At 34.6% G+C, this 23,240-nt stretch overlaps 1 protein-coding gene across 33 annotated transcripts in view; it reads left to right on the top strand.

Annotated features, from left to right (window-relative positions):
* Window positions 1–23,240, top strand: part of SOX5 (SRY-box transcription factor 5) — a 1,017,940-nt gene that overhangs the window by 598,683 nt on the left and 396,017 nt on the right. For 3 of the 33 annotated variants that reach the window (XM_045062635.1, XM_023256830.2, XM_045062609.1), the window contains exon 1: window positions 7,239–7,398. The exons of 24 other annotated variants lie outside the window; for them this stretch is intronic. In XM_045062635.1, the coding sequence (XP_044918570.1) occupies window positions 7,361–7,398 (38 nt within the window). In that variant the 5' untranslated portion in view covers window positions 7,239–7,360. Of the gene's footprint in view, window positions 1–5,629; window positions 6,043–7,235; window positions 7,399–23,240 lie in introns of those variants that run through there. 6 more of the 33 variants (XM_023256839.2, XM_023256831.2, XM_045062634.1 and 3 more) reach the window with 5 other exon arrangements.

Raw genomic sequence — 23,240 nt, 5'->3', positions numbered from 1 at the left:
ATAACATCTATAGTGAAAAACTTCCCTGAAAGATGTGTACTAAACTATTTTGCAAAAATCATCTACTAAGTAAGAACCCAACCTACGTTGTAGCAACATTATGGTGCTACTTCTCACTTTGGGTCTGCCTCTAGGTAAAATGCCAATGCAGTACATTCCCTGAATTTCTTTCCAGGTTGAAAATAATACAGAAAGTTTGATGGTTAAGAGCACTCTTTTAATGTATGATCCCATGTATATGGCTTCTATTTTCATGAGATATGGATTTTTTACTCAATAGGAATCATGATTTTTACCACCAGAGTGATTGGTTCATGTACCTCTCATCCTCATGAACTGCAAACCATTAGAAATCACCACTTATCACAAGGAGAGATGATTGTGTAATGAGCCAAAAAAAAATAAAAAATAAAAAAAAATAAAGTATAAGTCCAGTTGTTCTTATTTTCCTGAAATGATTCTTTCTATAAGACAGAAATTCCATTGCAAAGTAGTTACATAGGGAACAGCAAAATAGGCTCCTGTATTTTCCCTGGGATACCAAAAATTATCATATTGAGAAAGAGAATATTTAGGGGTGCCTCAGTGGCTTAGTCAGTTGAGCATCCCACTCTTGGTTTCCACTCACATCATGATCCCAGGGTCCTGGGATCAAGCACTGCATTAGGCTCTGTGCTAAATGTGGAGCCTGCTTGAGATATTCCCTTCTTTCTTTTTCTCTTTTTCTCTCTTTCTTTCTTTCTTTCTTTCTTTTCTTCCTTCCTTCCTTCCTTCCTTCCTTCCTTCCTTCCTTCCTTCCTTTCTCTCTCTCTCTCTCTCTCTCTCTCTCTCTCTCTCTCCCTCTCCCTCTCCCTCTCCCTCTCCCTCTCTCCTTCTCCCTTTGCCCCTGTCTCCTGATCATGCTCTGTCTCTAGAATAAAATAAAATAAAATAAAATAAAATAAAATAAAATAAAAATGAATGTTTCCTTAAAAAAAGAATGTTTAGAAATTATTTTGTTAAAAAGAGCCAAGTTATATGATGAGTAGTACTAATTTTGATGTTTATTATCACCATAAATTGGATAAGAGTTCTATTATTTAATTCTTTTTAATTGTTGTACAAAGAACCATCTTTGATATTATTTGTGAGGATGGGGCAATCTTCATTCCACGTAACTTTGTTCAAAGTTTGGACAGTCACTTAGCATTAAAACATACTTATGAACACTTTCCTGTGCACTCAATATTTAATTACTATTAGGTTATATTGAGATAAGTCAGAATTTGGTGCCTTTTGAGAACTTCAAGGAAAGATGTTATTAGGTTTGATGTTCTCCATCTCTGTACCTATTAGTTGTGGGACCACAGATAAATTAATTAACTTATTGGTTAGCCTTGGTTGCTTCATTTGTAGTCGGGATAATACAGCTACATATCTAATGTAGTTTTTTTAATATTATGAGATAATTTGTTTTATATGTTTCACAGTTATGATAGAAAGTTCTCAAAAAATAAAATTTATCATTTTGTCACTTTAAATTATTCTAAAGGAGATAAATAGTAAGATATCAATCAGTGGGAACTATGACTGGGAATGGCATCAGCTCTTTGAGACAAGTCTGACAATGGAGTTTCTAAAGTGAAAAGGAACACTTAAAGAACACTAGTTGGTCAAAAACGTGATCTGAGGAAAATTCATATTCTAACTAACCAAATGGCAATACAGAAAGTATGAGGGTACAAAAACCTTGAATTTATAACCTCTTATTATATGCCGATTTCCTGGCAAAAAAATGCATTATGGGAAATAGAAAGTTTAGGTATTTTGAAAACCATAAGCTATTGAATTTCTTAGTTGTTTTCTGAAGAGGTCCAATTACAAGACTCTAAGTCAGTTTGAAGCCACACGTGATAGATAGGTCATGGTGAGCTTATCAGGCGTTTGGTGAATGACTCACAGATATACATTGGTTGAAAGTTTTGTGTTTCTTTTTTTTTTTTTTTTAAGAGAGTGGGTTCTTTTCAAATGTTTTTGTGATGAAGTAAATAACATCGTGGGGGAAAAATAGATGTACATTTTCTTAAAGCCTCTTGTGTCAAATGTTGGTATTGTCTGACACTGATTTGCTTTAAATTTATTGTGGTTATAATACTAAAAGTTTTATTTCTCAAAAATAACCTTCCAAATTCCATAAAATGTGAAAGCTGTAGCTTGATGGTAGGAACATTCATAAAATATCAAAATGTAATCTGTACCCGTGACAACATATTGCAATTTCAGTTATTAAAGTAGAAGGTGTGTAACAATTATATCTTAAAGTAGAGGAATTAAACAGTTCCTTTTAAGATTAGAAGAAAAAGGGGCACCTGGGTGGCTTAGTCGGTTAAGCATCTGACTTCAGCTCAGGTCATGATCTCACAGTTCATGGATTTGAGCCCCACATCTGACTCTGCACTGACAGCTCCGAGGCGGGAGCTTGCTTTGGATTCTGTGTCTCCCTCTCTCTCTCTGCCCCTTCCCTGCTCCTTCTCTGCCTCTGTCTGTCTGTCTCTGTCTCTCTCAATCTCTCTCAAAAAATAAATAAACATTAAAAAAGAAAATCAGGGGCGCCTGGGTGGCGCAGTCGGTTAAGCGTCTGACTTCAGCCAGGTCACGATCTCGCGGTCCGGGAGTTCGAGCCCCGCGTCAGGCTCTGGGCTGATGGCTCAGAGCCTGGAGCCTGTTTCAGATTCTGTGTCTCCCTCTCTCTCTGCCCCTCCCCCGTTCAAGCTCTGTCTCTCTCTGTCCCCAAAATAAATAAACGTTGAAAAAAAATTTTTTTTAAAAAAAAAGAAAAAAGAAAATCAGATAAAATAAAATTAGAAGAAAAATATTAGAAATGCTTGCTTGAAACATTGTCTGGAAAGGGTTAAGTTTGGAAATAACTTGTCTATGATCTTTAAAGTTCCTGATATTCTCTTTGAGAATTTTCCAACAGTGTTCCCGAGCATATCTTGTATTTCCTTAGCCTGTGTGAGTCTCCTTTTTAAATTTGCAATGGAAACAACATGAACTCAAAAGCACACTTTTCAGGTTCAGTCCATTCTCCAGAATACTGTTTCAGCAGTGTCAAAGAGACTCATTAAGTGAAAAATTGTTTTATGGAGTTTCTATTGTAGTTTGTGCTCTCTCCTGCTCTGAAGATGTATTTCTGTTTGTGTACCTTTGTTTGTAGACATTTTTATATTTCCTACCAATTTAATTATTATTCAGTTATCATTAGTGCTTTCTGATCATTTGCTTATTTATTTTGGTTTTAACTTTTCTTACCGTGTTTATCCTAGAGGGCTTGGATATGAAACAATTTGAATTTTAGTCATATATATAATTAGATTTGTTACAAATTTTTCTTGAATTCTCCTTTTAAAGCTGTAGTACTTACCTGGGGGTGCCTGCGTAGCTCAGTTGGAATAGCATGCAACTCTTAATCTGGGGGTCCTAAATTCAAGCCCCACATTGGGTGAGAATATCAGATATATAACAAATTGAATATCTTAAACTTTTCAGGCAATTGATAAAGCATATAGATTTATTTAACACATATATTGTGCTAGTCATTAACACATATTTAATATTTACACATTTTAACATTTAATATAAAATAAAAGTATTTATAATAGTAATTTACTATTAAATATTGGATTCATTGGATCAATTGAATCATTTTATAATATTATCAATAACAGGATTTGAGAAGAACATTTTAGAATTGCCTTCTCTTTTGCTGACATCCTGAAGTCTTGCAGAAGTGTTAATTTGCAATAGAGAACTCAAACGAGAGAAAACTTTTACGGCCTAGAGAGATACATTTAAAATATTTATTCCATTCAACCATCAAATACAGCACCAGCTTAGTGCCAATGAGATTATATCAAATTGAATTTTATTAACAATTATTTGAAAGCCTTTAGGTCTGTTAAAAGTAAGTACTATCTTGGGATTTTCATTCAGCTATAAATTCTGGATTGTTATTTTATTCTGTATTATGGTGTCACAAGTGAAATAAGATCTGGTTTCAAGTAACAAATGGGCCACTAATTAGTTGTATGACTTTAAATTCCTCTTGCCCAAGTTTAAACACTGGGAAAGAAGGATATACCAGTACTCACTCTTTTCTGATCCATGAGCTAATCTATGTGAACAAAATTCCTTATGCGCTTGGAGTTCCATTAATTCAAAGTATCATTATTAGAACAATCATTATTATATTGGGCAGATTTTCTGTCTAGTTCCTAGTCTGTTTCAATTTGCTTAGCAGGGATGATTGTGCAAGAAATAATTTGTTTTGGAAAGGCTATAGGGATGTTTATAGAAACATGTTGAGATTGTAAACTAACTTCCAAACCATTTAACATTTTCCTATATGTTCTTTGTGTTTATTTCACATATGTATACCTACCAATACATAGATCAAGTGTCTATGACAATAAAACCAAAGGCAAGGAAGATTCTGATATGAGCATTTTTCCTTTCTAGTAAAGTTGGCCTCAGAAACTCATACTCGCTTTCTTACCTGCTCTGGTGACCTTCTGGATTAGAGTTTCAGAGAAACAACCAGAGGTAGTAGCTGTAGCAAGACAGCAGCTGGGACCATACGGATCTCAGCATCCTGCCTTATGGCCATTATCTTTGTTTCTATCTTTATGCTGCCACTATGTCTCCTCCTTGTGCTCTCCCTGCATCCTCTCCTTGCTGCCTCCTCCTCTTCCTGATCTCATCTCCCATTGCCCCTAGGAACTCACCCTCCCTCCTTCTTCATTTTTCTCTATTGATATTAGATGAAACAAGATACCCTAATTAGGAAATCTTTTAAAAACTATTTTTTAAAGTGTGCGCAGCCATGCAGCTACCGTTCCCTAGTTCCCATAACCACTGTTAACAATATACAAAATTATTTCTTGTATACTTTATCAATTAGACCGTATTAGATTGTAGGTCCCAGAAGGTCTTAAATAAAAAATAGGTATTTAAAATAAATGCAACAATTCACTTATTTTGCTATGTAGGAATGGGTTGTTGTTGTAATGAAAAAAATAATTTGAGGCTAATGACAAGAATAGTGAGTAATATCCTTCCCCCTTCCCCAACTGCTGAAAAAGAAAATCATGTCAGCATCAAGTCATTTTTGCCACATCCCTTGTTAACAGCTTTTTCAGGGTGGGTCATCATTCTGTGTTTTGTTAGTATCTTAACTCCATAGTGACATGCTTAAATCTTATTCCACATTGATTTTGTTGTATGTATACATTTATTTTTAGGATATCCTGTGAATGATGGATCCTGTTATTAAGTCATTATCAACTTTGTCAAAAAATGTATAAGCTTTCAATGAAGAATACATTTATTAATATGAGAAGGTTAATAACTGGTTTTTCTGTTTGGAATATGTGTAAGGTGTCTATGTCTAAAAAAGTAAACTTACTGTCTGCCTGTCGCCAGAAAAAAAAAGTGGGACCTAATCAAACTGCTATGGGGTCAACCCTTGTGGTTTTAAAGGCCCTTAATGTTGTCCAGCTGCAAAATAAAAGGAATTGGGAGGGGAAGTTGGAAGGAGTGGAGGGGGTTGGGGGGGAATGTGTGGAAAAGAACAGGGAGTCTGGCTTTTATTTTTTTTTTAAAGTGAGTTCAGTGCCAGCCTGGACATTGGCTGTGCAGACTATTGAGCCATTGTCTGCTCCATTTCCAGAATAGCCCCCAGTTAATCACTTCGGCTTTGAAGGGAATTTCCTCGTGGAATTCTCCACAGAAAATCTAATCAACTGACCTGCCCTCTCAACAATGGAAGGCTTTTTTTTCTCTCTTTCCCTTATTGGGGCGGGCTCTGTAATGTAGCCTTTTGTGCAGAATGAACCCTCCCAGTAGGAGTGGAGAGCGTGTGTGAGTGACTGAGTGTGTGTGTGTGTGTGTGTGTGTGTGTGTGTGTGAAGAATGCACACTATCTCGTGTTGGTGAGTGTGTGCTCACTCCCTGACCAGATGCTGCGGTGCGCGGGGCAGCCACCATCTCTGCATGCGTGTCTGTGTAAGTGTCTTTCTCTGTGTGTGTATGTGCCTCTGTCATTTCATGTCAAAGGTACATTACCTGATTACCTTCCTCGCCTGCCAGATTTTTATCTAGATAATTGGAACTGCTATGGAGGCTGTGCCTTGCCAGCCAGCTTAGGATCTGTAAAGCCATAGTTTGTCCACCTTGTTATCTGTGGCTGCCTGGGCAGAGGAAATTAAAGAGACCCACAGCCAGGGGAGCGCTTCCTACCTCTGACCTCCCCAGCAATCCCGGACAGGACAGTTTGTTGGTACCATCTTTCTGGTGTGGTTTGGGTTTTTGTTCCCTCGTGTGTGTATTATTTTGGCATGTGGATACCTATTCCCCTCCACATCGCACATCGGGTTTTATGGAGTTTGGAGCTGAGGAAACTTTGGTTGGGTTGCCAGGACGTTCGCACCACTTTGTGGAAAGCACGAGCTAACAGTGAGACCGACAGAGTGAGTGACAAGTTGTTTACAGGTTTCCTTGAAGGGGCCTCTGCTATATTTCAATCTGTCAAAGTTGCTTTTCTTCCCTCAGAACAATGCCTGATTGTTGTGTGTATGTGAGTGTGTGTGTGTGTGTGTGTGTGTGTGTGTGTGTTTCCGTGTGCGCACGGAGAGAGCCTAGAAAGGGGTGAGAGGGACTAACAATTCTTTGTGTAAAAATGATATTACCAACATCTATTTTTTTGCTTAATTAGTTAATAAATGCAGTTTAGTCGTGGTTCTCTTAGTATACAGATTTCTCTTTTAATGAGCAGCAAATGCATTAAAAAATCATACTGTTTTGTGTGTGTATGAGTGTGTGTGTGTGTGTGTGTGTGTGTGTGTGTGTGTGTGTGTGACTTATTATTTAGAGGAGAGAGTATGGGAGACGTGTTAAATGAGTTGACTTCTCACATTCGGTGATGTCTAGAAGAGCGAATTAAAAGGAAAGGACAGGCACCCTGAGGTTGTCTAGTGCCTTGCAGCCGAGCGCGGCTCCCGCGGAGGGGGGAGCAGCCAGACCCCGCTGCTGGAAGTGCGCTACCCCTTTAAGAGACTGGTCAAGGAGTCCTAGGAGAGGGAGAGGAGGGTGGGGGGGGGAGAGGGGGAGAGAGAGAGAGAGAGAGAGAGAGAGAGAGAGAGAGAGAGAGAGAGAAAGATTGAGAGAGAGGGAGAGAGGGAGGGAGGGAGGGAGAGAGGGAGAGAAGAGAAGGGAAGAGAGAGAGAAAATCAATTGGTTTAGAAGGTTTGGACTCACTTGACAGGTTCAGTTGGAGACGATCATAGGTGGCTGCTGTGACAAAGGGAAATTGTGCTTTTCCAGCATGCTTACTGACCCTGATTTACCTCAGGAGTTTGAAAGGTGAGTACAGTTTTCCCCCCTAATATATTGAAGTACAACTCTCATTTTACAGTCATCTCTGAATCAATTGGAAGATGCTTCCCTAAAACGTGTTTGTTAGAAAAGCTTTTAGCTAGTGCTTCTGCAATCTTGTTAGCTGATTTTTGTTGTGATTGCCCGGACCAAATTGAACTGATTGGCAAAGTCTCCGAGATTTCTGTTAATGTTTTTAGGTTGTGTCCTATAACAGGAAATTAAATGAACATTAAGCATCTCTCTCGCTTCCACTCGCTGGTTTTCTCTTTCTCATTCCCTCTCTTACTTTCTTCCTTCATTGATATTTTTCTCCCCTTCTTCACCTTTTTAAATGCTTTTGTGCAGAGTGTTACCATTTTCAATATCTCTGTCTCCTAATTTCTGGGGTGACAGAAGGGTTCAGTGGTGGTTAAAACAGAGGCTATAAGTTCCTATTTGATCCTTCCGTAAAACTTTGGAAGCTGCCTAGTAAAGCACATGACCTTTTGTTGATATAAGAGAGCAGATTTTTTTTTTAAAGAAAATTTAACATCACAGCAGTGTATCAGTATAGTACTCTGGAAACGTCAAGAAAAGGGAAATGCGGATGATCCCTTTCTAAGTTTTAGTAGCTACTTTTTGTGCTAGTTGTCTTAAACTAATTTTGATTTACTGTATTTTTCCCTTTTGCTATGATGAGAAGAAGTGTATTTGTAATTAAGTAGTTCCTATTTAGAGAAATGTGTGTAATATCCTTCCATTTGATGTTGTTGCAAGTAAAACAGGGCTTTGAAAAAATTTTAGCCCTCTTCGTGTTCCTATAAGTACACATTGCAGTTTTTAAATTTGAGTTCTTATCCCAGCATAAGTTCATTTTTTGGAACTATAAATAGAATTTTGTTTGCCATTAAAAAGAATTCAAACTTTGTATTCTGTATGGTGAATTAAAAAAAAAAGCTAAAAAAAGCCAGGATGCATGATACCCAGGCTTTTTTTCATTTTCATGAAAGCTACCTTCTGTATAAACATTTGTTGTATCTGACTATGCAATGCAAGCTAGGTGCTAGACCAGCTGGTTAAAAATATGCTAAGTCAAGCTGTTCATCGCTCAAACGACTGAATTTGATATGAAAAGACGAAAAAAGAAAGGACAAAGATTAAAACATTCTAGAAGTGAAGCAATGGAAGAGAAGAAGGGTATTGAGAATAAAATAATGCTTGAATGTGGTCACATATTAGAGTAGCCAACATCAGATCAAGGAAGAAAGTAAAATAGCTAACATGTATACTTTAATACTGTCTTCTTTCTTTCATTTCATCTCTTCTTCCTCCTCTTTTTTTTTTTTAATTAGGGTGCATCTTCACAAGATAATTCCAGTGAATGGTTGAGCTTTCTTAACAATCTTGAATTAATTTTTTTCAAAGTTCTGTATATTAACTCCTTAAAATAGTTAGCTTTTGTTTGCACATATAGCCTGTCTCGTATGTAGATACTGAAGTTATTTACATTGGGACGTACTAATTCTTGGTGTTGCAGTTTGTAATATGTATACCACAGTAATTTTTCTAGCGTGCACGGAGTAGCACATGATTACCTTCAACTCTATATACTTTTTGAAAATAAAACTCTGAGTCTGATTTGTAAGCCTGTTAACAGACTGTTCTTATAAAAAGGTAGTTACATATTAACAGGCTGTAACCTATTTCTCTATATAGGCAAGCTTTCCTGCTGTGAACTTTATTTGTATTTTTTTCAATTATCTCTTTTGAACTAAACTTTTCCCTTTACTATTCTGATGTTCAAATCTCTTAACTTTTTTTTTTTTTTTTTTTTACTCCTGGTGAGAATTTCATTTTATTGTCACCCAAAGGCATGCTTTTCTTGCTGGCTAATTAAATAAGCAACTGATCATCAATAGAGTTATTAGTATAGACAGAATATTTGGAAATATTAGTAGCTGAAATAATTTTTTAAATGTCATACAATATACAATTTCTTAATAATTTCCCCTGTGGTTGTAATTGGTAATACAGACAAAAATCTCAGTAGTTCATTACTATTTGTTTACACTGAATTTGTATGAGTGAGTATCTATAGTCACCCACATAGAGTATATCTTGCAGACCTAATATTGAATATTTATATTCTCCAAAGGAGGTATATTTGCTATAACTGCACTGTCACATATAGTCAGCTTTTTTTTTTCTTTTCAACTATTGCAACTTTCATTGAATAAGTAGGTCATTTCCATTGAGTGTTAATTTTTATTCTGTTTGCTTACCTGCCATAGATGAGTTATTCACTCAAACTTAGTCAGAAATCTGAAAAGAAAACTTTTACATTTCTTTATGAAATAAAGTAGTTTGCTCTAGAGGCTATAAATAAGTGGCTTTGGGTTCATATATTTTGGAAGTTTTATGTGATCTTTTTTCCTAACTTCATTGGTAGAGTCCTATCCATCTTCTGTTATTCTTTTCAACCTGTAGACTATTTTGAACTTCAAGGGATATTCAAAACTTAAATATCAGGATCAAAATTTGGATTTAAATTGGTTATGTCTGTATTATCAGCCCTAGAAATGAACATGGTCAATGCTGTCAGACTAATAAGCACTTGTTAAATAATTCAGAAGTCGTAACAGTTTCATTGTTAAAAAAAATGTTCAGGAGGTAGAACAAATTGAAGAGTGATTCTAAAAAGTAAACAAGTAGAAATATTTTATTTTCATTTTTAAGCATCACTGTCATAACTGATTATGAGTAATGAAAAGCACAATTCTCAGGTGTGGGTGAATAGGCAAAGTATGTTCTGAGACATTATTTGTAAGCAATGTCTTTTACCTTATACTATTTAGAGGAAACATAACTGGCAACATGATCTAAATGTCACTAATAGCATCATGACAAAGAACACTTGAACTCTCCTAAAATTTTTAAAAGAAAGTGTGATAATAAAAAATCAAGACATAAGGTTTTTCTTTTCAGAATACTCTATTTTTTCATATTCCTAGAATGAAAATATTTAAAATATTTGCCTTAAAGATCAATTTTATCTTGTTTCTGATGAATAAAAAACCAAATTTTAATATTATCAATAGTATTGTGTTATTATTTCCTTTATATTTATATTTATCCTATTTGATTATAGTGTAATAGTTTTATGACTAAGCTACTTGTTAGACTTTCTCATCGCTTTATGTTAGAGAGTTAATTAAAAAGCAAGTGTAAGATGATTGCTTACGAAGACAGGCTGATAATGTCTAGGAAAAAAGTTGGGATTACAGGTAGTGGGATGAAGCAAATTAAGCTTATAGTATCACCTCTTTGCTTCTCTCAAAACGGGTACAGACAACAGACTGTCTATTTTGTACATGTTGAAAAGACCACTACAGGAGTAGAACCTTCTGCAGTAAAATTCTAACTTATTTGCTCTATATTCCCATCAAATTTTTTTGTAGTCATGTTGACTAAAGAAATAATTTTTGACGTCAGGAAAATTTTAAGTGCTTTTTTTCTAAAGACAGAAATATACATCAGGTACTGTGAAAAGCTGTTTTGTAATTACCATGTAAAATTACTATTAGCGGACCGCAAGAATATCTCTTACATTAGCGGTACTTGAATTACGTAAAGTTTGGCCATAGTAATAAAATATTTATTACCCAGACATATTTATTCAGCTTAGTTAGAAACTTTATGAGTGATCAGTGCATTCAAGTCAGGAGGTGACCTCTAGGTGTGAATCAAAGGAAAGTTATCTGTTCACATCTGTCAACCTTATCACAACTGTAAACCTGTAAGTTTGGTGTTGTATTTTTAGGATATTGTGATACATGCCTTAATTCATTTTATTTATTTTTTATTGCTACTTTGTAGAGGAAGGGGTGTCTACCACTGATTATAGGTTTTAATTGCTGTCTCAATAATTTGCAAGTTAATTCTGCTATTAGGAATCAACCTTACCTGAAACACTGGACACACTATACTTCTATCACAGTCACACGCTAGTACTATCCTGAAGACATAGCAGGAGACCTGACTGATCACCGAGAACAATTAAGGGTTAAATGTCAGGTGGCACTGTGTGCTGCTCAGTGTTTAGCAAGTTGACAGATACAGAAATGTGTGAATGTTATGATTACTTTACATGTTGATGTGTTCTTTTCTTATCTTATGTTTCTCAAATATAATAAGCCTAAGATAACATGGTAACATATTTACCTGTTCTTAGGGAGCTTTTAACTAAAATCTGTGTATGCATCGTACCTGAGAGGCAAATAACAAGACCAGCTCTAATACTTTAGTACGTTACTCCTCTATGGAATTAGAAGCGATTTCACATGAATTTAAAAAGCAAAATTACATTCATGGATAAAGTCTGATCTTTATTGTCTGTTCTTCCCACTGTCAATTCTCCAAACACCTAATGGCAGTATGTATAATGCCAATGTGTATTATGTAGATTGAACATCTCCCTTTTTATAGATTAGCTGAAAAAGTATAATGGATGGATTTTTGCTTTCTTCCATAATTTGTTGTTCATTTATAAGTTCAATGAGGTTAACTAGCAGCATGGGAAATAAACCAATCTGCATATCTCTCTTATAGTAACTCACATACAATTTAATATGTCAGGTGTCTGACCCAGATGATGGCAATCAGGTAAAAAGATGTTCAAAGATTTGACCAAAACATGAAACATCGTCCTGTTAGTGGAAAATATCTATTGAACAGGAAATGGACTAAAACATAGCAAATTCTTCCTTACTTCATTCATTCTCTCCTTGTATCCTTTTCATTGATTGATAGCATCATCATTTATATTAAATATAAAGATCAAATGCTCTATAAGTGAACACCATCAAATGATATTGCTAGAGAAGAAAAAAAAATAAGGACTGTTAGTATCTTGCTTAAGTGAATAGTGTTTATTTGGGACACTTTAGGAGAATGCTTCATATTCCTTCATTTTAAGCAGGAACTGATCATGGTTCAGGAGAAGACTTGTTATGCTTTCTGATTTCTGTGTTTTCTCCTGCAGTTTGGAAACTGCATGTCTTTCCCTTTAGCATTATCTATTCTTCCCTTCACTTACTAGTTGAGAGTTCATACATCTCTGGAGATCCTGTGGCGTATGGTTCTGCTTGTCCAATAGGGGGGTGTTGCATTTCTACACATTCAGTATCCTTTTCCCTTGGAGCCTGAGAGTAAAACCTCAGCAGTACTCCCTGCCTTTGCCAGCCTGAGGAGTCAGAGACTCAAACTTGTTCCCAGCTCTTGCGCCTTCATTGTAGAGCTGCGTTCTGCTCAGTGGGCTGCCGAGAAGGACCAGACCGAAACAAGATTTAGAAGAATTCTGGTGAGAACTGTTTATAGGGATATGGTATTTTAAAAGAATGTGGTAAACAAACAGAATTGTGGCATAAACAAAGATAATTAGCATAAACAATGTCGTTTTAGGACAGGTGGTTTAAAAAAACAAACAAAACAAAAAACCCAAATATGAACCCAACTTGAATGCTGCCAGTTTGGAACCACTGAACCTTAATCTGTACTTCATGAGAATTTCCCAGGTTTGTTGATAAACTTGTTAACATGCTTCTTCTGTTTCTTTTGTATCATTTTCCGGTCATTATGCCCTTTTGTCACCCAGCTTGAAAGTAATTAATCTATTACAAGGTAGTTTAAGGACTTTTACCCATAAAACATGACAGAAGGAAAATTAAAACCAAAAGCTTGTAGATGTCCATAGGCATTTGAAGTCAGTGTTGAACCTTAAATCAATTCAAACCTGAACTCGTTTCATTGTATTTTAAATCTTTTATCTAAGTAACATTTCAGTCACTTGGCTCTTTAGTGTTAATATATTTACTTTTGTCTTGCCTTAGAATTCAGAGACTTTTTTTTTTTTTGCTATGGCTGAATCATCACTTGTGTTATATGTTTATTTCTAAGTGTTCCTTATTTTTTCTTCCTATTTTTTCTCTATTACTTACTGAAGATGGTGTAACAGTATATACATGGAGCTGGTAATCATGAAATATGAGGATGCTAGTTGTGAACCACATTATCTATACCTGCTGTGCCGTCATGATGAATTCTTATCTGAAGGCATTTAGGTTTATTACTAAATGACATTTTTTCTTAAGACCTTATACTGAAATATTTTGACTTTATTGAAATGTGGAGTGTGATGAACAGAAAGCTGTTTGTTTTTCTTGCATTAAGGACCAAAGTTTTTTTTTTTTTATTGAAGTTAAAAATATTTTTTTTTCCTCTTTATTTTCTCATGGAGAGTGGGGAACAGGAATTCAAAGTAGGTATCTCTAGTATTCTGTAGCCCTTCTCTGTGCTGAAATGAAAGCATTTGTGAATGAGTTTTGGTTTCTTGGAGTTATAAAAATGTGTGTAAACTAGTAAACCATGTCTCATTCATGTGCTATGGAGATTTCTCGTACTTCAGGGACAAAAATAATTTGGCTACTAACGAATTAGGGCTACCTGCCAGTGCCAACACATACTGTAGGTAAGAGGAACACTATAAAGAAAAGCTGCTGGCAGCAAATCCATTGAAACTTTCATATGTAACAGCGTTCTATTTCTGCTCTTCACATCTTTGAAAGAATGTGTTTTTCAAAAAAGAAAATGTTGAGAAACAGAAAATATGATCTTTCTTAAAAATGTATTAGTAGCTTCATTTTTAATATTTCTCATGGTGGAGATGCAGAGACTTTTATATTATGTTCTGCGCACATGTGCCTCCCCTACCCATCCCAATCTTTTCTGTCACATTGAAACCTAAGAATCAGATACAGTCAGAATAGATGTTATATGGAGAAATAAAATTTACTGTCTGGGCCAAAAAAAAAAAAGCATCCTCAAAGCCTTACAAGGTTTTTATACTGGCAACTTAAGAGAGTTAGATCATTTGGGACACTGAGAAGCAATTTTATAAAGGACGTATCTTCTCCTTAAGGGCTTTAGGAACACTACTGGGAAAAAAAGGGAAAGGGTTAAACTGCTTTGCTTGTTGATGTGTGTGTGTGTGTGTGTGTGTGTGTGTGTGTGTGTATTTTAATCTAGTAGTAAAAAAAGGCCCAAATGGTGTTTGGTTGATACATTTTTAATCAAAATTTATTTTAAAATGTAGTAAACGATTTACTTTATTACTGATTTTGGATCTGTTTGGTTTTTTTGTTTTTTGTTTTTTGTTTTTGTTTCTGCTTTTATTTAGTTTTTTATATTAATTAGGATCAATATGCCAAGAGGATAGTTTGTTTGGGAAGTGGTTGTAGAACTTTCATATAGGAGCTGTTGAGTTGTCATTTTAAACAACTTTATACTTACCTAATAAAAACATTGTAATGAAAAAGAAACACAAGCTTTGAAAATGAGAAATACCCTTCACCTGAGAACATAATATTAAAAAAAACAATGCTTTATTTATGCTATGCTTTTTCATTCACAGCTACTATAGGCTGCTTCACAGAGTTGTAAAACATTTTTATTCTGATTCCAGAGTTAAGGTCTTACTTGTTTGCCTTCTATTATTTCTTTGGGTTATTTACCTGGGCCAGATTTGTTGGGCAATAATTTACAAAGTCCAAAGACTTTATTTTTGCTCTTTTCCTGATGTCTCTTTGTTTCATGCTCCCCCTCCTTATTTGCTGTTGAGTTTCGTCATATGTTGGAAAACAGTTTACAGGAATATGTATGTCCCATAAAATTAACGTTCTTATTTCTTCTTTTTCACTTGCACTACAAGAGATCTATGTTGAAGATTCATTAGATAATATACACCCTTTAGTAGAGAAAGGAATGAAGTGATGATCAAACTATTCAATTTCTGATTCATTTATTAATTCAACTTTGAATGAGTGATAACTAAATGTACAATGTCAGATTCAGATCGTCATCTCTCCCATAATATCATCAGGATGTGAAGAAAACGTTTATGTAATATTCCAAGTACCATTAATCATACAACGCCTAGGAGTAGAAAACCAAAGATAACACTGAATGCCATTTCTCAGGAAAGAACTTGTATTTCCCTCCAGCCCTAAACATAGTTAGAATATAGAAAATAGAAGGAAGAGCTATTGTTTTTAGAGACCTAAGGATTATGGGATATAAATATGGTTGTATATTCGCCTCTAAAAAATTAACATTACTGGAAAAATAAAATGGATCCAATTTGACCTATAAAGAGTTTAGAAGTAATTAATGGTTTAAAAGCATTCTTTTAGAGAAAGAAAAGCACATCCAAAAGATCCTAATAGCAGTGTAAAGAATCAAAGTAAAGGAGCAGAATATATGGACTTTTATAAGTAAACTAAAAGATAAGTGGGAGCCACTAACACTTTTGTGAAGAATAAATATACTAGTGTTCTAGCTTTTGAAATCTGAGGGTAGCATTGTCATGCATATTGAAGAGAAAATTTGAATTCAAGAAGTTTGGTGGCTCAAGGGATGCTTGAATAAAATTTAAGGATATTTGAGATTTTGGATAAAGATGAGAAAGTTGAGTGTCAGAGGCCTAAGGCATACGGATCAAATGAACAATATTTTGTGGATTGTGAGTATTTCTCTAACACATCAAATGATTTCCTCTTTTTCTGGTAGAAATTTACATGTGTCAGTATCTTTACTAATTTTGGTTTTTTCATAAGTAAACCACGTGGAGAGTGTTATTAGCTGAGTGTAACATCTCAAGTTCTAGCTCTTCCCTATGGACTAGAAAGAATTTTGGGGTCTTAGTGTATGCATCTGTAAAATGTGAGGATGGGCTGGATAGTTTCTAAATCTCTCACCTTTAAAATTTCATCACTTTGAGCTCCTTTGAGACATCCCTAGCTCCTTACTCTAGTGGTCAGAATTTTTGCACTGATGCAAGAATGACCAGCCTTTACGAGTGGAATCATTTCTCAATGTACCTTTCAGTTGAGTGGTATTGTGCAGGAACAAGGAACCATTGTACATTTTAGGAGTTTGAAATCTAAGTACTATGTATAATTCTTATTTAGGATCAAGTTCACAAATTTGGTATGAACTATTTTGAAGCTGAATGTTTCAAAGAGAAGATTCATATTTTATGTGGTTGAAACTTCCAGGTGCATCAGATCATCATCCTCAACTATTATCAATATCGTGAAAAATAAATTATATATGGATTATTGAACAGAGAACTATGGGGTAATATGAAAAGCTTGAGAGAGAGTGGCATTTTGGGTCAAAGAGCTGAAAGTATTTATAAGGATAAGATTAAAAAAAAAACAAAAAGAAAAGGTTAGAGAGTAGAGCCTCAGGACAACACGGGAGTTTATGGACAGTCTGTGTCTTTATATAAGTAAATAAAACACTGGGCAGGAAAGTGGCAAGATTAAGATTACAAACAGTCCAAAGAAAGACTTTAGGTGCTTCTTAAAATAATTTAGGCAACTATTAGGATCATGACAACCAATTTTATATGCATTAGTTAGTGACTGGCAATTTCAAGAAAAGGAATGTTAAACTCTGTGAAGCAAGGAGTAGAACAATGAAAGATGTACTTAAAAAGCTATATTATCTGAGAAGGCAAGCTTCACATATTGTTAATATGTTACATTCGGCAGACTGCATTTTTTTTTATAACACAATGTTTGGGGGGAAAAAAGTGTAGTTATACCATCAGCAACATAATCTTTTAACTACGTATCCAAGGACTTTCTGTATTATATGCACTTTGAAAATATGGCTATGGTATGGCAAAGTCCTTGTACAAATGAGGTGTACGTTTTAAATATATATTTGTGTATTTAGGATAACATAGGATTTGGCCCTTTGTTAGAATTAATTATTTGCTTAATGAGTGTGATGTAGAAATTTTTTATTCTGTTCCTGCCACTTTTAATTTAGGAATAAAGAATGGGTGTTACTGTCTCATTCTCCTGGTACCGATATAAAGGTTGTAAAACAAAACAAAACAAAACAAACAGAAAAGGACCTTACTGAACCAGAACTACATTTAGAACTAGGACCAAAGGGAAATGTGCAAATATCCTACTGTTAAATAAGAAAGAAAATCTGGAAATCGTCCAGTTGGGCAACTTCCTGCTAATACATTTTATAATACAGCATTTAGTGATATACAAATTTGGCGTATGTTCCTACAGCTTCTAAATCAAGAATTAAAACTTTGTGATGTAGAAGTCATTTAAATTCTTTGGGTTTCAGCCATGCAGTTATAAAATGGGCTTTAAAATGAGTATAAAATTATTTATCCCCTAATTGTAATGAGTCATTTTAAGCTTATGAAAATTTGTAAAAAATATTTGGATATCTCTGAATGCAAACCACTGAATTCAGACTTTGAAAGAATTGTATATTTTTGTTTGATAAACATAGTTGTTAGCGTATGAAATAATGCCTATAAGATATATTGACTTTTTAAAAATTTTATAGTAAATACAACTATAATTAAATGCACTTATGACTATTGATCCAGGTAACTTATACCTAAATAACAGCAGTATAGTACATTTTCTTCTGCTTATTGCTAATAACAAAATATCTGAAAAGCACATCTCTTTCCCTTTTATATATAGGAAATATGATACACTGAAAAGTTGTTTTTGCAAGTGTCAGTATATCTAGCATTAAAATAATGAATTTCCTGATTTAACATCTTCCTATGCTTTATGCAAATTAAAATTCATTTATTTGTGTACTATCATAAAAATGAATTATTTTATATAAAAGTTATTGGACAATGAAAAAAAGAATGATTTTTTTGTTGAGTAAAAACAGCCATACACACTATTTACTGCTTTGTAAAGCATTATTTGTACAAATACTTTGGATATTGGAAAATATTAAATAACTTGAAGACAGTTATCAATGCAAATATAGTACATCATAGATTTTCGTAGTAAAAGTAACATGAGGAGTTTTGCATTAGCTACCTATTTCTTAGATGGCGAGTTGAAGCTTGAGCAAATTTATAGATTTCTTTTTTATGGGCAGCTGTGTAACAGGCAAACAAAAACATCCAAGAAACAGAACCTTTATTTTTGATATAAAATTGTTTTCCACTGATATAATCTGTTGAAAGCCAGAAGCCATCCAAAGTGCTGATACCAATTTAAGAAGATGATCTTTTGCCTTAATTATACATCTGGGAAATATTAGCTGAACATTTTGTGGAGAACAGTGAATACCTTAGTTGCCAGTTGTCTAAAATGCTGCTAATGATCGACATAGTGCCAGTGTTTTGATGGCTAAAACCTAGGCTGAATATGAATACAAAGAACACAGTTGGGGGAAAAAAAAAGCACACATTTTATACAAAACAGATTTCAACCATCTGCTTGGCACTTAAGTTTGCGACTATAGGCAATATATGAAAGAGACCACTGTCCACGTTATGAATGGTATCACTTTTATTGGTACCTTAGAAAAACCATAGGGTTTTGAAAGCATATATAACCAATGATTTTCTTCAACTAAATAATGAAAACAAGGGCCTCAGCCAAAATTTTGTGCCCTCTATAATCTCCTCTATGTCAGTCTTCTTTTTCTAGCAAAAATGGGTTTTGCTAATAAAGTAGGTCTTAGTTCCACACCTCAGGATATTAAAATATACCAGACAACACTACACAAGTAGCCCTTAGGACGAGAACCCCAGATGGTTATGAGATAAAATACTGTTTGCTTTAGGAATAGGTTATATTCCTGAGTCTGTTGCCTGAATACTATGGTGCATGTCAAATCAGCATGGAAGTTAATGGTCCAGAAGCACTTCTGAATTTAATGCTTTCCCATTTGTTCTGAATTTATAGTATTAAATCAGGCCAGTGCTGTTTCATCACTAGTTCAGTAAGGGAAACATATTCTATAGATAGGAAATTATAGTCAAAGTCTAATTATGTGACCCATTTCATTTACCTTAAAGGTATGGGAGAAGTCCTCAATAATATTGGCAAGTATTATATACTATAAGCTTTTAAATTTATGGAGTAGTTGGTAAAAGCTATAATAGACTGTTACTTAGCACATAGTAAGCCACAAATACATTTTGACTAAGTAATTTGACCTATTTTCTTTTCCTTGGCTGAAATATATTTGCATTTCCAAATATTCGGAAAATTGAGCTATTAGAATGTGTTAGATTATGGATATGTCTAGGTTGTATGATTTACCAATGATATATGTTGTCTTTTAGTTTTTGAAAAAGAAGCCTGTGATTTAGGAAAATTGTGAAAGGAAATGCTCTTAGAATCCCTCTATATCTGTGCTTTCCAATATGGTAGCCACTAGCTACATGACAGGAACTTGAAATGGGGCTAATTTGAATTCAGATTTGCTGTAAGTATAAAAAACACACTGGATTTTGAAGACTTAGTTGAAAAGAAATGATGTAAAATATCTTACTAAGATTTTTTTTAAATATTGATTATGTTTTGAAATGACAGTATTTTGCTATACTGACTTACAAAAAATATGTTGTTACAGTTATTTTCACCTATTTCTTTTTTACTTTTTAAATGTGTCAACTGGAAATTTCAAATTACTGTGTGTGGCTCTTATTTGTGGCTCACATTATATTTCTATGGGACAGCACAGTTCTCTTCCCTTCCATGGAGCGAGGAAAATTAAAACTTCTGTCTGTATCTGGATTCTAGTAGTCCACAGCTCAGTAGGGTAACAATGAACCAGAAAGAGTTAAGTGTTTATTAACTGTCCTCCTTTTTAAGCTTTCTTCTATAAGAAGGTGATGTTTTATTGCTTTTGAAAAAACCTTGGTAGTAACACTGACTTGCACAGATCTTTGTATCATTTACCCAACGAATTCTGTCAGTTTCTTCAAATTTCCGTGGAGTTATAATAGAAAGGAAGATGTTTGCTTAAGGATTGTAAGGGTTATTTTAGAGATTATATGTTTAAAAGGACAATTATATTTACCTTTTGAAATGCCACCATGTGTATCTGTCATTTCTCCACTGGGTTTAAAGAAGTTTGTGGCTGGCTAGGAATACCTTCCCCTTTTGCATCCCAGCTGATACTACACACAGTTTCTAAAATTGACCCACAAGATGTGATCCAAGCTCTATCTCTGTACAGATAGAGATACACTAATAGAGATATATATAAAGATAGCAATGACATTCAGTATGTACTTATGCTGTGCCAGCCTTAGCCTCACAAAAATCTCATTTGTTCTCCCTTTTCCACAAAGAAGAAAATGAAAGAAAGAGAGTTGCCTAATTTCTCAGGTAACAAAGGGCAGAGCTAGTATACAAACCCAAACAGTCCAGTTCCAAAGACCTGACTCTTAGCCATCAAATTTCAGTATTGATCTAGGTAAACAACAACAACAACAACAACAACAACAACAACAACAACAATAACAACAACAAAACGTGCTTCCAGAACGTTAGAATCTATTATTTAAGTGGCAGAAATTTCTGCATTCATTCAACAAATGTATTTCAAATGCCTACTGTGTCAGGAATTATTTTAGTTGGTGAATAATTATTATAAAATTTCAGACACTGTACACACATAATATACAATGATTGTGATACAAACTTCTAATCTCTCCTATCTGAATCCATTCATTCATTCATGGCACAAGGTGATGTGCTAGCAGGTGGATAGCCAGATATGTGGACAGTTACATAAAGGGTTTCTTGGTAAAGGCTTCTTGAAACTGTTTTTAAGACATACCAATTTCCAGTGCACATTATAGATGGCAATTTCTTTACTGTGAGAAGTATAGCTATTTAAGATCTCTCAAATATCTCTTTCTTAAGTCCTTTACAGGGTACTTCCTATTGAAATAATGTCTTTATGGACAGGCAGTATCTTTGCTCAGAAAGTTTATCCGATTGGCTTTGCTATCTTTTTTAATTTTTTAAAATGGTTTATTTATTTTTAAGTGAGAGACAGAATGTGAGCGGGGAGAGAGGGAGACACAGAATCTGAAGCAGGCTCCAGGCTCTGAGCTGTCAGCACAGAGCCTGACGTGGGGCTTGAACTCACAAACCACGAGATCATAACCTGAGCCGAAGTCGGATGCTTAACCAACTGAGCCACCCAGGCGCCCCTGTTTTTTCTCTCTTAATGGGCAGGACACCTCTTTATAGTAATTTTTAAATATGTCAGTGTTCACATCTTCAGTGGTGAAATTAATATGGAAACCTTGTGAGAAACTGGTAAATAATGATAGAATTAATACGATCTTAATCCTTTGATCTAACTTGTAGTCATGACATACTGCTTTTATAGGATAGTGAGCCAGGGTGTTGGTAAATTTGAGTAGAGAACTCAATCAGGTATGGTAAAATAATGGGACTATTAAAAGACTGAAGATTCCTGGGGACAGTAAGGCATTTGGGAATGGAAATGAACCTCGTGGTTTTATTCTATTGGATTTTTCAGTTTTACTCTTAAAATAGTGTATGTTAATATAGGTTTGAACTGAACCTTTATTGGATCTCTGTTTTAATTTTTGATCTTTTAAGTATTTTTCCATATGTAGATGTGGCTGAAGCTTCTGGTGGTTTCTTTGATTTCTTGATACCTGGTCAGGGAGAAACCATATAGCTGTACTTATGGGTGGGTTTTGGAGTCAGACTGCTTTAATTTATTCTACAACTCCACTGTTATTAGCTATGTGATTTTGGCAAGTTACGTAAAGTTTCTGTGTCATAATTTCTTTACCTGTGAAATGGGGATATAATAATTCCCATTTTTTGGTCACTTTACTACTCATGTGATAAACTAAGTAATCTTTCTACACTTAATAATGGGGAAAGATTCCAAGAATATTTCACATAACACAGCAAAGATGGCAAATAACATTGTACTATATACTGATATATAAATATCCAGTACTTAATAAATAATATTGAAGCCAGTGTTTTGTACAGGATTTAGCAGAACTTCAGGTACTTGCTAAAAGGATTATAAATATTAAAAAGAAAATATTCATGTCATAGAATCCCATATGTTTTACATATTGTACATATATAATACATATGTTTGTTATATAAAAATATATACATATGTTGTAAAATTATATATTACACCTATATTATGTACACTATATATATATGTGTATATATACACTGTATACACTATATATATGTTAATGTGTGTGTGCACATAAATAGGCAAGTGGATAAAATAAGGGAAGATAATTCTTCCCAAAACCTTGGCTAAGAATACTCTTTTTAACCTGACAGTCATAAGGTTAACGAGTACCATTTTCTGACAAAAAAGAAAAAGCCTAACATTTTATTGGTAAACACAATTGTCTTGCAGGACCCTGATGTGAGAGAGTAATATGTTTTGAGTCCTTAAATTGTCTCCAATAGAAGTATTGTAGAAAATTCATAAGGCATTCTTTACATTGCCATTTTTAGTAGAGACCAGATAAGAGAAAGAATATTGAATGATAACTAACTTAGTGAAGGAAGGCATTTCTATAAGTAGCTAAACTAATGTTTGCCAGGTATGTAGATTTCCTGGTGAAAGGATATTGGCAGAGATCTAAGAAAAGGCTAACATGTCCCTTAAACTATCTCCTTTAAATAACAGTTGTTACATCCAGGCTGTTGCTAAGAGATGAGGAACAATCAGTTCTTGACTGAGTTGTATTCTTGCCTAGATTGAGGGCACTCCCACTTCTGTCCTTAAATTGACTCTAGGTTTAGGAGTTCATGGAGACAAAGCAGGAATTTTCCTCAGGAAACACTTTTGGATCTGCTCGAGTACCTGTAAAGTGTCCCATTTGAGCCCCTAGAGTTTGGTATAACTGCAGAGCAGAGTTTATCTTCATTTGAAGCATGCTGAGGCTGTCTATCATT

The sequence above is a fragment of the Felis catus genome, chromosome B4 (genome assembly GCF_018350175.1).
Source record: "Felis catus isolate Fca126 chromosome B4, F.catus_Fca126_mat1.0, whole genome shotgun sequence".
Lineage (NCBI taxonomy): Eukaryota > Metazoa > Chordata > Mammalia > Carnivora > Felidae > Felis > Felis catus.
Note: the sequence above shows the minus strand (reverse complement) of the source record. Positions and strands in the feature narration are given on the sequence as shown.